The sequence below is a fragment of the Mytilus galloprovincialis genome, chromosome 3 (genome assembly GCF_965363235.1).
Source record: "Mytilus galloprovincialis chromosome 3, xbMytGall1.hap1.1, whole genome shotgun sequence".
NCBI classification, from domain to species: domain Eukaryota; kingdom Metazoa; phylum Mollusca; class Bivalvia; order Mytilida; family Mytilidae; genus Mytilus; species Mytilus galloprovincialis.
This window is the reverse complement of record NC_134840.1, coordinates 8,457,186-8,472,011: the sequence shown is the minus strand read 5'-3', so window position 1 is coordinate 8,472,011 and position 14,826 is coordinate 8,457,186. Positions and strand designations below refer to the sequence as shown.

Sequence of the window (14,826 nt, the reverse complement as noted above, 5' to 3'; positions counted from 1 at the left end):
TAAAATACCTGGTTCTCATGAATAAGACTTAAGGTAATGATATTTGGCATGTAGAAAGGTAAAATACCTGGTTCTCATGAATTAGACTTAAGGTAATGACATTTGGCATGTAGAAAGGTAAAATACCTGGTTCTAATGAATTAGACTTAAGGTAATGACATTTGGCATGTAGAAAGGTAAAATACCTGGTTCTCATGAATTAGACTTAAGGTAATGACATTTGGCATGTAGGAAGGTAAAATACCTGATTCTCATGAATTAGACTTAAGGTAATGACATTTGGCATGTAGAAAGGTAAAATACCTGGTTCTCATGAATAAGACTTAAGGTAATGATATTTGGCATGTAGAAAGGTAAAATACCTGGTTCTCATGAATTAGACTTAAGGTAATGACATTTGGCATGTAGAAAGGTAAAATACCTGGTTCTAATGAATTAGACTTAAGGTAATGACATTTGGCATGTAGAAAGGTAAAATACCTGGTTCTCATGAATTAGACTTGAGGGAATGATATTTGGCATGCAGAAAGGTAAAATATCTGGTTCTCATGAATTAGACTTAAGGTAATGACATTTGGCATGTAGAAAGGTAAAATACCTGGTTCTAATGAATTAGACTTAAGGTAATGATATTTGGCATGTAGAAAGGTAAAATACCTGGTTCTCATGAATTAGACTTAAGGTAATGACATTTGGCATGTAGAGGGGTAAAATACCTGGTTCTAATGAATTAGACTTAAGGTAATGATATTTGGCATGTAGAAAGGTAAAATACCTGATTCTCATGAATTAGACTTAAGGTAATGATATTTGGCATGTAGAAAGGTAAAATACCTGACTCTCGTGAATTAGACTTAAGGTAATGATATTTGGCATGTAGAAAGGTAAAATACCTGGTTCTCATGAATTAGACTTAAGGTAATGATATTTGGCATGTAGACAGGTAAAATACCTGATTCTCATGAATTAGACTTAAGGTAATGATAGTTGGCATGTAGAAAGGTAAAATACCGGATTCTCATGAATAAGACCTAAGGTAATGCAATTTGGCATGTAGAGGGGTAAAATACCTGGTTCTCATGAATTAGACTTAAGGTAATGATATTTGGCATGTAGAAAGGTAAAATACCCGATTCTCGTGAATTAGACTTAAGGTAATGACATTTGGCATGTAGAAAGGTAAAAATACCTGGTTCTCATGAATTAGACTTATTAAAGGTAATGACATTTGGCATGTAGAAAGGTAAAATACCTGATTCTCATGAATTAGACTTAAGGTGATGATATTTGGCATGTAGAAAGGTAAAATACCTGATTCTCGTGAATTAGACTTAAGGTAATGACATTAGGCATGTAGAAAGGTAAAATACCTGGTTCTCATGAATTAGACTTAAGGTAATGACATTTGGCATGTAGAAAGGTAAAATACCTGGTTCTAATGAATTAGACTTAAGGTAATGAAATTTGGCATGTAGAAAGGTAAAATACCTGGTTCTAATGAATTAGACTTCAGGTAATGACATTTGGCATGTAGACAGGTAAAATACCTGGTTCTAATGAATTAGACTTAAGGTAATGATATTTGGCATGTAGAAAGGTAAAATATCTGGTTCTCATGAATTAGACTTAAGGTAATGATATTTGGCATGTAGAAAGGTAAAATACCTGGTTCTCATGAATTAGACTTAAGGTAATGATATTTGGCATGTAGACAGGTAAAATATCTGATTCTCATGAATTAGACTTATTAAAGGTAATGACATTTGGCATGTAGAAAGGTAAAATACCTGATTCTCATGAATTAGACTTAAGGTGATGATATTTGGCATGTAGAAAGGTAAAATACCTGATTCTCGTGAATTAGACTTAAGGTAATGACATTAGGCATGTAGAAAGGTAAAATACCTGGTTCTCATGAATTAGACTTAAGGTAATGACATTTGGCATGTAGAAAGGTAAAATACCTGGTTCTAATGAATTAGACTTAAGGTAATGACATTTGGCATGTAGAAAGGTAAAATACCTGGTTCTAATGAATTAGACTTCAGGTAATGACATTTGGCATGTAGACAGGTAAAATACCTGGTTCTAATGAATTAGACTTAAGGTAATGATATTTGGCATGTAGAAAGGTAAAATATCTGGTTCTCATGAATTAGACTTAAGGTAATGATATTTGGCATGTAGAAAGGTAAAATACCTGGTTCTAATGAATAAGACTTAAGGTAATGACATTTGGCATGTAGAAAGGTAAAATACCTGGTTCTCATGAATTAGACTTAAGGTAATGACATTTGGCATGTAGAAAGGTAAAATACCTGATTCTCGTGAATTAGACTTAAGGTAATGATATTTGGCATGTACAAAGGTAAAAATACCTGGTTCTCGTGAATTAGACTTAAGGTAATGATATTTGGCATGTAGAAAGGTAAAATACCTGGTTCTCATGAATTAGACTTAAGGTAATGATATTTGGCATGTAGACAGGTAAAATACCTGATTCTCATGAATTAGACTTAAGGTAATGATAGTTGGCATGTAGAAAGGTAAAATACCGGATTCTCATGAATAAGACCTAAGGTAATGCTATTTGGCATGTAGAGGGGTAAAATACCTGGTTCTCATGAATTAGACTTAAGGTAATGACATTTGGCATGTAGAAAGGTAAAATACCTGATTCTCGTGAATTAGACTTAAGGTAATGATATTTGGCATGTAGAAAGGTAAAAATACCTGGTTCTCATGAATTAGACTTAAGGTAATGACATTTGGCATGTAGAAAGGGAAAATACCTGATTCTCATGAATTAGACTTAAGGTAATGATATTTGGCATGTAGAAAGGTAAAATACCTGATTCTCGTGAATTAGACTTAAGGTAATGACATTTGGCATGTAGAAAGGTAAAATACCTGGTTCTCATGAATTAGACTTAAGGTAATGACATTTGGCATGTAGAAAGGTAAAATACCTGGTTCTAATGAATTAGACTTAAGGTAATGACATTTGGCATGTAGAAAGGTAAAATACCTGGTTCTAATGAATTAGACTTAAGGTAATGATATTTGGCATGTAGAAAGGTAAAATATCTGGTTCTCATGAATTAGACTTAAGGTAATGATATTTGGCATGTAGAAAGGTAAAATACCTGATTCTAATGAATAAGACTTAAGGTTATGATATTTGGCATATAGAAAGGTAAAATACCTGGTTCTAATGAATAAGACTTAAGGTAATGACATTTGGCATGTAGAAAGGTAAAATACCTGGTTCTCATGAATAAGACCTAAGGTAATGATCATTATATTTCCAAAGCTTTGCCAAGACAAATAAGGCTTAATATATAGGGGTTTAAATTTGTGGTATGAGACCTTGATATCATGTCATAAACTCCTGAAATATTAACCATAAAATCACACATAAAACTTCTGGAAACTGTCCTATTAAAAGACTCAAGTACACAAAAAAGTCAGATGTCACTAAAGATGCAAGTAACTGAGTTCATGTGTACATATAATTACCAAAACAAATATACAATGTAACGAAACACATTTCTAACAATTTATTTCTCTCACTAACATAGCAATACATGTCAATTATGCTTTGTTTTGCATTTCCTCTACAATGAACAGTGTAAATTTTTTTGAAAACTAACATAAATATTGATGTAAATGTTTTTCAATCATTATTTTCATTTTTAATTGCAATTTAATTAAATACATTATTTCTAAATACAGGTAATGTGTAAGAAAAAAAAGTACTTTGTTCAAATTAAAATGTTATGTTGTATATAATTATGTGTATACTTTATTTTACTTTTAAATTATTAATGTATTTTAGTTCTAGACGAGCTGCTACCATTTTATGTAGTTTTAATTAATTTCAAAGGTTGTTCAAAATTATAAATAATAATTTAATATTTCCAACCAGGAGGGAAATTGTTACCCTGTAATTGTTCAGAGAAAATCAATCTACAACATATGCTTATTTGTTTACAACTAGTATTTAAAACTAAATTATGAATTAAACAAGCTGTCTGGTATAGCGTGACATTCAAACCAATAACAATAGGTTCAAACTTAAACAAACAAAAGTTTACAACTATAAAGTTTAAAGCAAAACTAAAAACACTGAATGCTCACAACATACTGCCACTAGTGTCAAAGTTATAGGTATATATCGTCAATTATCATAAAGTATTAAACTTTTATTGACCAGACAATTGGAACATTTCTTGTGTGAATTGATTTCACACTAACATTGTTATGCAAATCTATCATATCAAATCCTTTATATATGTCACAACTCAAAAATCAATTCATATGGTAATAGGGATTTCTTTTCAAAAGTAAAAATAAATGTAAAAACACTGTGCACAGCAAACAGAAATTTCTAAAATCCTGCTTTATGTTACAGAGTTATGTCCAGAGATAATTGTCGTCATGTGTCATGCCTTCTGCATAACCATTTTGTGTGTAATATAATTAAGTCCTGCATACACATGGTCTATTACTATACACAATACACAATGAAATCTTCTATTTGAAGTAAAAAAATCTCCCCAGGCTTCTATCGGTAAAGCTTCTATCAGTAAAACCTTTCACAATGAATAACATATGACTGTATTTTGTGCAAAATGTCTATCACTATATCTATCTACAGTGAGGTTTAAAGGTTAGTCCATACATCTCAGCTTTGTCATCCGATTACCATTTGTATTTGAAGTCCATCCTTAGGAGATATTGCATATTACACTGGGCAACATCATACACAATAAATCTTATAACAGTTAAGGATAACAAATAAAGACAAACAAATCTAAAATTCTAAGGTGAAATATCTATTCATCTATAATGAGATATTATCACAGAGTGATTTACTTACTTTACTGTTTTTGCTCACTGTTGTACAGTGACCTGTCGTACAGTGACCTATTGTAGTTGTTCATAGCCTTGTGCTTCAGTAGAAAGTCTTCTTGGGAATCAGTGAAAAGTTATAATTATTTTTATTTATAAAACTTAAATTAGATTTTTTTCTGATTAAAACTTTAAAAACCCATTTATTCTAAATATGATGGGAACGTCCATACCTTATTCCAACTAATAATGGGGAAGTCCAGTCTTTATTCTAACTAATAATAGGGAAGTCCATTCTTTATTCCAACTAATGTGGGGAAGTCCAGTATTTATTCCAACTAATGTGGGGAAGTTCATTCTTTATTCCAACTCATAATGGGGAAGTTTATTCTTTATTCCAACTCATAATGGGGAAGTTCATTCTTTTTTCCAACTCATAATGGGGAAGTTTATTCTTTATTCCATTTCATAATGGGAGAGTTCATTCTTTTTTTCCAACTCATAATGGGGAGTCCATTCTTTATTCCAACTCATAATAGGGGATTCCATTCTTTATTCCAACTCATGATAGGAAAGTCACTCAAACTCATAATGGGAACTTTTATTCTTTATTCAAACTCAGAATGGGGAATAAAATTGAGAATGGAAATGGGGAATGTGTCAAAGAGACAACAACCCGACCATAGAAAAAAACAACAGCAGAAGGTCACCAAAAGGTCTTTAATGTAGCGAGAAATTCCCGCACCCGGAGGCGTCCTTCAGCTGGCCCCTAAACAAATATATACTAGTTCAGTGATAATGAACGCCATACTAATTTCCAAATTGTACACAAGAAACTAAAATTAAAATAATACAAGACTAACAAAGGCCAGAGGCTCCTGACTTGGGACAGGCGCAAAAATGCGGCGGGGTTAAACATGTTTGTGAGACCCAACCCTCCCCCTATACCTCTAGCCAATGTAGAAAAGTAAACGCATAACAATACGCACATTAAAATTCAGTCCAAGAGAAGTCCGAGTCTGATGTCAGAAGATGTTATAACCAAAGAAAATAAACAAAATGACAATAATACATAAATAACAACAGACTACTAGCAGTTAACTGACATGCCAGCTCCAGACTTCAATTAAACTGACTTAAAGATTATGATTTCATCATATGAACATCAGGCACAATCCTTCCCGTTAGGGGTTTAGTATCATACCATCATAACATATATGAGAAGAACATAACCCGTGTCATGCCAACAACTGGTTTTTGAATAAATGTGTTTAGTTCCGATGCAAAGACCCTATAAGTGAATCAATATTAACGCCAAAATATGCAATCTTTAATGACCTGACAACAGTATCGTAACTATATCCCTTCTTAATAAGTCTATTCAAAGGTTTTGTTAGTTTTTGAGGTGAATACTGACACCTTTGTGCTTTATAAAGAATATTTCCATAAAAAATTGGATGTGAAATACCTGAACGTATATGAAGTCTGCATGTTGAGCTATATTTACGAATGATGTCCTTATACCGATGATAAAATTTAGTAAATGTTTTGACTAGTTTGTGATATCGAAAACCCTGGTGTAATAATTTTTCAGTAATACATAAATTTCTCTCGTTAAAATCTAAAACATTGTTACATACACGAGCGAATCGTACAAGTTGAGATATATAAACACCGTAAGATGGTGACAAGGGAACGTCACCATCTAAAAATGGATAATTAACGATAGGAAATGAAAAATCATCTCTTTTATCATAAATTTTAGTATTCAGCTTTCCGTTAGTGATATAGATATCAAGATCGAGGTAAGGACAGTGGTCATTGTTAGTATTAGCTTTATTTAAAGTAATTTCAACAGGATAAATTCTTTTAATATACATACTGAAGTCGTCATTATTGAGAGCCAAAATATCATCCAAATATCTAAAAGTATTATTAAATTTGTTTATCAGATGTTGTTTCGATGGGTCTTTGCTTATTTTTGTCATAAATTGTAACTCATAGCAATACAAAAACAGGTCCACAAAAGTGGTGCACAGTTAGTCCCCATTGGAATTCCGATAATCTGACGATATACGGAATCCCCAAAGCGAACAAAAATGTTATCTAGTAAAAATTCAAGTGCATATATAGTATCAAAGCATGTCCAATTGACATAGTTTTTTTTGTTTATTGCTATTAAAAAATGACCTAAAAGAGTTTGAACATATATATTCACATTCTGACTTTTTAAATGCCCATTTAATTAGGTGTGTGAATTTTTTCTTAATGAGAATGTGAGGCAATGTGGTATACAGGGTAGAAAAATCAAAACTTTGAACAGATTCAAAATCACCAATATAAGCATGCAATTTATCAAGTACTTCCAACGAGTTCTTGACACTCCAAAAGTAATTAATTCACTATTTTCGAAGGCCTTATTTGAACAATTTATTATCAGATTTTTAATTGTACCAAGTGTGCTGGTAAGAAGAATAGACAATTTAGTAGTGGAACAATGAAGTCCATTTTTTATTCCAACTCAGAATGGGGGAGTCCATCCTTTATTCAAACTCATAATGGGGGAGTCCATTCTTTAATCCAACTCAAATTGAGGAAGTCCATTCTTTATTCCAACTCAGAATGGGAAACCTACTCATTCTTGGGACTTTTATTCTTTATTCCAACTCATAATGGGGAAGTTCTTTTTTTATTCCAACACATAATGGGGCTTTTCATTCTTTATATTCTTACTCATAATGGTTTTCATTCTTTATTCCAACTCATAATGGGTCCATTCTTTATTTCAAATCGTAATGGGGACGTTTATTCTTCATTCCAACTCATACTGGGGACTTTCATTAAATATTCCACCTCATAATGGGGGAAGTCCATTCTTTTTTCCAACTCATAATGGGGCTTTTCATTCTTTATTCTTACTCATAATGGGGTAGATCATTCTTTATTCCAAATCATAATGGGGACATCCATTCTTTATTCCAACTCATAATAGTGGCTTTTCATTCTTTATTCCAACTCATATTTGCCTTACTAAATAATAATTGTTATTTATTACCTAATTTACAAGAAACATCTGAAGGAAAGGATAATGTTTATGACTTTTCTTTAACAAAGGGTATAAAAATATGTTCACATAAGGCCAGAATTTTTTTATTATCTGTTTAACGAGATCCGCCGACTCCACCTTTCCCGATTTTAGAATAAAAATAAAAGTAGTGCTTCTTACTTTTATTATTATTTTTCCCGCCGACTGTTACGAAATCCTCAGAAAAAAATAAAATGTGTTGTTCACGATACTCGCTTTCAGTCAATTTCGTTATCCGTAATATTTAATTTTTACCAAGTCAATGAAACAGCAATTTTCATTTAAAAGTAAAGAAATTCAAGGCATAAACGATATATTTTCTTCTAAAAGATTTTTAAGCTGGTGGCATGCTTTTCATACTTGTTACACGAGAGCGTACATCAAATCATTCTAACTTTCGGCAAAATCAGTTATTACTTCATTAGAACTTGATGAAATTAGCCTAAAGTAAACTTGTCATCCATGTATTGCATTAGAAACGTCATATTCCTTTCCAAATAGCGTATCAAACATCGTTTATTTTTGTAAATTTTTCTTCGTCCGACATTTAAATTTGTAGAACTACGGATCGGAATCGGGATTTCATCGGAAACGGACCCGCTATGACCGAAATCCGGATTCTTGCGATAATGACTACAGACGCATGAATGGCACTGCTGACAGACAAAAATTGATCCCAAAAGGGAAAATTACGCATTCCACACGCATTAACATACTTTTGATTAGATCTTCTTGATTAACGTATATATTTCCATGTATAAGCATTGTTTCAATTTATAGGTTAAAGTTGCTTAACTCTGGGACTATTACACCAGAGACATATATACACATGTGTATATATATGTCTCTGCATACACTAAGAGGTTCTTGACTGGGTGACTGGTATATACATATATAGTGTATATGCAGCGAGGTTGATATATTTGAGTAGTGCCATGGATCTATATTAGTGGAAATACAGAATCAAAACATAGTTTTTATGTTTATATTAATAGAAAGGTTAACCAGAGACATATATAAACTATATGTATTTATATTTCTCTGGGTTAATATACTGGTCTGTTCTTATTTCATTGTTCTTGTATTTTGATAAATTCTAAAAAAAAAAAAAAAAAAAAAAAAGTCACTTGTAATGGTTTTATTTTTATTTTTAGTGTCGACTGGACCAATTTTGCACTTTTATTTTTTTTTTTTATTTCGCCCCCTCGACCCTAATTTTTTACAAATTTTCTCGTTAAACAGATAAAATAAAAAGTCTGGCCTAATGTAAACAGACTTGAACACAAGCTGGATGAAATCAAATACAATTTAATGTTCTCTGAAAATCCTCCAGATATATACTGTTGTTGTGAAACATTTTTGGACAGTAACACCCAGGATAATTTTATACAAATTCCTGGGTTCATTTTAAACAGAAAAGATAGACTATCACGAGGTGGAGGTGGTTTGGTTGCTTATTTTTCAGAAAAAGTAACATTTAATAGAAAAGCTGAATTTGAAATAAGTGACATTGAAACAATGTGGTTTGAAATTAAACCAGTTCACAAAAAATCATTTTTATTATGTTCAGTATACAGACCTCCTAGTTCACTAATTAATTGGATTGATGAATTTGAAAAAGAAATTACAACTGCCATCAATCATAATTCAGATATTATTTTAGTTGGTGATTTTAATATAGATTTTTTAAAACATAATAAACAACCACAAAAATGGCTAAGTTTATTAGAAACCTACAATCACAACCAGATAATTCAAGAGGCAACAAGAGCTACACCTGATTCTAGTACACTAATTGATCATGTTTATGTCACCAATAAAGATTTGATACTAGAATCACATGTTGCTAAATTTTCAATAAGTGATCATTATCCAGTTTGTTAAACTAGAAAAGAAAAACATTCCTCTTATATCAAAAAAGATATTCATACTACCATTTCTTACAGAAATTTTAAAAAATTCAATGAGACACATTTTCTAAGTGACTTAGTTATTGCACCTTTTGATAGAATTGAACATGAAAGTCACCCAAATACATGTATTCAGATGTGGTATGACATATTTAATGCAGTTCTAGATAAACATGCACCAATTGTTACTAAAAGAGTAAAAAGAGACAAACAACCTGAATGGTTCAATAATGAAATTGCATATGCCAGAAAAATGAGAGAGAAATACCATAAATTAGGAATATGGTCCGAGTTCAAATTTTAGCGAAACAGGACAAAACACATAATCGATGAATCAAAAAGAAATTTTTATTCAAAGATGGTAAAAGATTCAAAAGCTTCTAAAGATTTGTGGAAATGTATTCACAGTCTTAACCCATCCCAACAAGAAAAGCCATATGAACTTTTAAATGAAGATGGTGTTAAAACTAATAATGTCAGTGTAATGTTTTTAATAAGTTTTTTACATCTGGTGTTGAAAACCTGAGGACTGACAGATGTATGAGCAAAACTCATGATTATGCAAAATTAAATCAATTTGTACAAAAGAAATTTAATAAGTCAGAACAAGTAAAATTTTCAATTCCACCAGTCACAATAAATGGTCTATTTAATGAGATGATCAAACTTGACATTAATAAATCCACCGGATCTGATAACATAGGACCAAAAATTTTAAAATTGAGTGCTCCTTTCATAATGTCATCTTTAACTTACATTTTTAACAGAATAATAGATACAAGTACATTACCCAGTGTTTTAAAGAATGCAAGAGTAACTCCTGTTTTTTAAGCTGGTGAAAAATTCATGGCAACAAATTATAGACCAATTTCTGTACTTCCCATTTTATCAAAACTTTTAGAAAAGCATGTTTCAAAACATTTGTATGACTACCTAAAAAGATAAGATATATTACACCCAGCACAATCTGGGTTTCGACAAGAACACTCTTGCCAAACTGCCCTTATCAATATCATAGATAAATGGATACAGGATATGAATGATGGTGATATCAACTTAGCAGTCCTGTTGGATTTTAAGAAAGCTTTTGATGTAGTAGATCATGATATTCTCTGTAAAAAACTTGAAATTTATGGATTTGATAATACTGCTGTTTCTTTTTTTAAATTATATTTGAATGAAAGAACTCAACAAGTACAAATTGGTAATGCTCATTCTGAAAAACTTTATATCAAGTATGGTGTCCCCCAAGGCTCCATATTATGCCCCCTTCTGTTTATATTATACATAAACGACCTTCATATTTATATGCAAAATTGTTGTACTGATTTATATGCCGATGATTCAACTTTACATCTTTCTGGTAATTGTTATCGAACTCTACAGTCAAAGGTACAAGAAGATTTACATGGTGTAGAGGAATGGTGCAATGATAACAATATGTTCATCAATAAAAATAAAACAAAATATATGATTATTGGAACGAAGCAAAGAGCAATGCCACATTACAATGAGAGTTGTTTAACTATTAACAATCAAGTGATACAATCTTCCACATGTGAAAGCCTTTTAGGCATTAAAATTGACCCTTCCCTCACATGGACAAACCAAATTGATGTGATCTGCTCAAAAATATCATCTAGACTATATCTACTATTAAAGATTATAAAATTTCTAAATCTAGACTGCAGACAAAAATTATTCTATAATGTTTATCTCTTGCCACTAATTGATTATTGTTGTATAGTGTGGAGTAGTTGTAGCAGTGAGGGTTTAAAAAGGATATTAAAATTACAAAAGAGGGCTGCTAGATTAATACTAGAAACAGACCCATTCGCTCCTTCTGCACCCTTATTCAAACATTTAAACTGGATGACAGTTGAACAGAGAATAAAATATCATAAGTTAGTGATGACATTTAAGTGCATTAAAAATGATGCCCCATCATATCTTACTAACAAGTTTCATTATGTTTCAGACAGAAATCCATACCCCTTGAGAAATGCTGTTCAAGGAAACCTCATACTCCCTAAACCAAAAACAGAATTGTTCAAAAAATCTTTTATGTATTCTGGACCATTCTTGTGGAATAATTTGCCAATACCGTTAAGAAATATTACAAATGTTAATTCTTTCAAATACAAAATAACAGATCATTTATTGAAATCAACCTAGCTGTATCAATAATATTAAAAACTGATCATGTCATCATGTTTATTATTTTTTTTCATCACATTTTATCAAGTTGTATTAAACATTATTATCATACTTGACTTTTTATACTAATGTATGCAATGTATATGTTTGAATTTTGTTTGATTTCTCATGATGAGGGCCTCGTGGAAGATTAGTTATATAGCTAACTGTGTAACCCTCTTAAAATAAAGTATTGTTGTTGTTGTTCATAATGGGTCCATTCTTTATTCCAAATTATAATGGGGACTTTCATTCTTCATTCCAACTCATGATGTGAACCTCCATTCTCTATTCCAACTCATAATGGGGACATCCATTCTCTATTCCAACTCATAATGGGGACATTCATTCTCTATTCCAACTCATACTGGGGACTTTTATTAAATATTCAAACTAATAATGGGGCTTTTCATTCTTTATTCTTACTCTTAACGGGGAAGTTCATTCTTTAGCCAATCCGAGGACAAAAATGAAAACTTTCATGCTAGATTCCCCATACCCCCTTCTTTTTCAAAGATTACCATTAGGTAGATACAAGTGTGCATCTATACCTAATGATAGGGTGTCTGATGTTCAAGAGGCATAGCTGTTACAAGAGGCCTAGAAACGTATAGCCTCCTTTCCAGCCCTAAAAGTCATACTGTTGTAATGTTGTATGTGGTGAGACTATAATAAAATATTGAATCTGAATCTGAAAATGACCAATTAGAATCCATACCACCCATAAATAAATATTTTTTGAAGTTAAGACAGAGGGCTTACAATGTTTCGAGGTCCTGGAGATTATGATATCTGCTCCCAACAAGAATGTATTTGTATGCCGAGTCTTATACATCAGTTGGAGAATATATAGCATTCATTTCAACATCTATCTGATTAGAGAATATCATAGTCTCATTAATAAGGTAACAACAGTACATTAAGGTGGTACCCAACACTTTCACTAAAATCAATTTGGCTCATTTAATTTTCATAAAATTTTGTCAAAGTATTTACTTTGACACTTTAACAAAAATATAAAAATTTTAAAAAATTTGAACCGACTGTTTTGTCAGAAAAATTACACTGGTTATATAGCAATTTGAAACAAGAATGTGTCCAAAGTACACGGATGCCCCACTCGCACTATCATTTTCCATGTTCAATGGACTGTGAAAATGGGTAAAAAATATAATTAGGCATTAAAATTAAAAAGATCATATCATAGGGAACATTTGTACTAGTTTCAAGTTGATTGGACTTCAACTTCATCAAAAACTACCTAGACCAAAAACTTTAACCTGAAACTCACACTTTCATTTTCTATGTTCAGTGGACCGTGAAATAGGGGTCAAAAGTTTAATTTGTCTTTAAAATTAGAAAGATCATATCATAAGGAACATATGTACTAAGTTTCAAGTTGATTGGACTTCAGCTTCATCAAAAACTACCTTGACCAAAAACTTTAAATTGAAGCGGGACAGAGGGACGAACGGACGCACAGACCAGAAAACATAATGCCCCTCTACTATCAGAGGTGGGGCATAAAAAACCAATTTTGATCATTGAGAAGCTTAATATTCCTTTTACAACACAACGTAATTAAAACGTTAAGCTGACTTTACAGAGTTATCTCCCTGTAGTGTTAGGTACCACCTTAATCATAATATGGTTTTGATATGTGAGCAAAAAGGATACTCATTATATAAGAGACTTGAATTATTGCCTTCAGGCTGGTTTATACCTTTACCCATGGGTATCTCTGACCCATCTGGACGTTTATATGTCATGGTAGGATCAGGTCCATTCCTTCCAATACCTGTAAATATACAGCAAAAAACTTATAAAATACCAGTATTTTAAAATGCAGTATTTTAAAATGCTAGTATGACATATCACCATCATAACTATGTCTATGTTCTATGGTATACTATAACCTTTATATCAACATACCTGGTATTATAAAATCATGTTCCAAATATATGTGCTATATTGCAACCTTGTGTACAATGATCTCCTTTTGGTTATTTTGCCACATAATGCTATATTTCTACCTCTTTAACTATGTTTTCCTTTTGGTAAGGTTGACAAATAAAATGTGACATAATGATATATTCCTACCTTTAGTACCATGTTTCCCTTTTAGTTATTTTGAAACATAATGCTATAAGCTTATTTTGACATATAATGCTTTATTCCTACAATTTGAACTATGTTTTGCTTTTGGTAAGAAGAATAATTTTTGTACTATAATTTCCTTTTAAATTTTGACAAATAATGCTATATTTATACCTTTTGTACCATGTTGTCCTTTTGGTGAGGTTGACACATAATGCTATTTTATACCTTTTGTACTATGTTTCCTTTTGATTATTTTTACACATAATGCTATATTTATACCTTTTGTACTATGTTTTCCTTTTGTAAAGGTTGACCTATAATGGTTTACTTTTTTAAATTGTTATTTGGATGGAGAGTTGTCTCATTGACACTCACACCACATCTTCCTATATCTACATAATGCTATATTTATACCTTTTGTACTATGTTTTCCTTGTGTTCAAGTTAACACATAAAGCTATATTTATACCTTTTGTACTATGTTTTCCCTTTGTTAAGGTTGACACATAGTGCTATATGTATACCTCTTGTACCATGTTGTCCTTTTGTTAAAGTTTACACATAATGCCCTATTTTTACCTTTTGTATTATGTTTTGCATGTTAGTAATTTTGACACATATTGCTTTATTTATACCTTTTGTACTATGTTTTCCTTTTGGTGAGGTTGACACATAATGCTA

The 14,826-nt window shown here is 31.5% G+C and overlaps 1 protein-coding gene across 1 annotated transcript in view; it reads right to left on the bottom strand.

Moving 5' to 3' along the window:
- Window positions 1-3,547: 3,547 nt before the first annotated feature.
- Window positions 3,548-14,826, bottom strand: part of LOC143067113 (poly [ADP-ribose] polymerase 1-like) — a 49,818-nt gene continuing 38,539 nt past the window's right edge. Inside the window, exons 26-27 of the mRNA XM_076240160.1 lie at window positions 13,723-13,843; window positions 3,548-4,777 (exon numbers count right to left, since the gene is read on the bottom strand). Of these exons, the coding sequence (XP_076096275.1) occupies window positions 4,705-4,777; window positions 13,723-13,843 (194 nt within the window). The 3' untranslated portion in view covers window positions 3,548-4,704. The remainder of the gene's footprint in view (window positions 4,778-13,722; window positions 13,844-14,826) is intronic.